We start from the raw sequence: 713 nt of genomic DNA, 5'->3' as shown, positions 1-713 counted from the left end.
ACTATTTCTATCTGACATGTACTATTGTAGAAAATAATCGATAATACAATATTATCGTTCATGAAACATAAAAACAATAATAATAATGTATGTTACAAATACATACATACATGCTTACGTGCAGACATGCACGCGCGCGCGCACGTACACATGATAGTGTTAAAAAAAGCCCTTTCCTTCTGTAGATTTGGCTTTACGAAGGCCCCTCATAATGTTCGGTACCGTTGCTCGTAGGTTTCTTCGCATCTCTGTCTTCTTTAATGTCTTCATTTGCTAAGGGCCTCACTCTTCTATTCGTAAGCGGCCAATTTCATTAAAAACACGAAATTCATGTAGCCTTTACTGTCGTGCGAAATAACTTTGACTGTTATAACATTGTCTTTACTGTTATTATCCTTGTCGTCGTTCTTATTGAAGTTGTTGTTGTTATTGTCGTTGTCGTTGTTGTCAACCTGTCAGTTTATCAGCAGCGGGCAATAGTGTTTTGCCCATTCCTAAGTACTCTCATTTTTTTCTTTCACAGAGGCACACGATGCTCTCCATAGTTTCTCCTGCAAGATGTTGGCACCACGATTCTGCGGCGAATGCAACTACAAGGATGGGCCAGGGCCAATTCCAAGATGAAGAATTTAAGAGCATGGACCTCAAGAACTTCACATGAAGAACGTATACACGTATACATTTGAACATATATATATATATTTGTATATATA

The 713-nt window shown here is 38.0% G+C and overlaps 1 protein-coding gene across 4 annotated transcripts in view; it reads left to right on the top strand.

Annotated features, from left to right (window-relative positions):
- Nucleotides 1-682, top strand: part of LOC106877775 (SKI family transcriptional corepressor 1 homolog-B) — a 113,607-nt gene extending 112,925 nt beyond the window's left edge. For 3 of the 4 annotated variants that reach the window (XM_052972158.1, XM_052972156.1, XM_052972155.1), the window contains one exon: nucleotides 500-682. In XM_052972158.1, the coding sequence (XP_052828118.1) occupies nucleotides 500-624 (125 nt within the window). In that variant the 3' untranslated portion in view covers nucleotides 625-682. The remainder of the gene's footprint in view (nucleotides 1-499) is intronic. The other variant, XM_052972157.1, reaches the window with a different exon arrangement.
- The last annotated feature ends 31 nt before the right edge of the window (nucleotides 683-713 follow it).

This window comes from Octopus bimaculoides, chromosome 12, assembly GCF_001194135.2.
Source record: "Octopus bimaculoides isolate UCB-OBI-ISO-001 chromosome 12, ASM119413v2, whole genome shotgun sequence".
Classification (NCBI taxonomy): Eukaryota; Metazoa; Mollusca; class Cephalopoda; order Octopoda; family Octopodidae; genus Octopus; species Octopus bimaculoides.
Note: the sequence above shows the minus strand (reverse complement) of the source record. Positions and strands in the feature narration are given on the sequence as shown.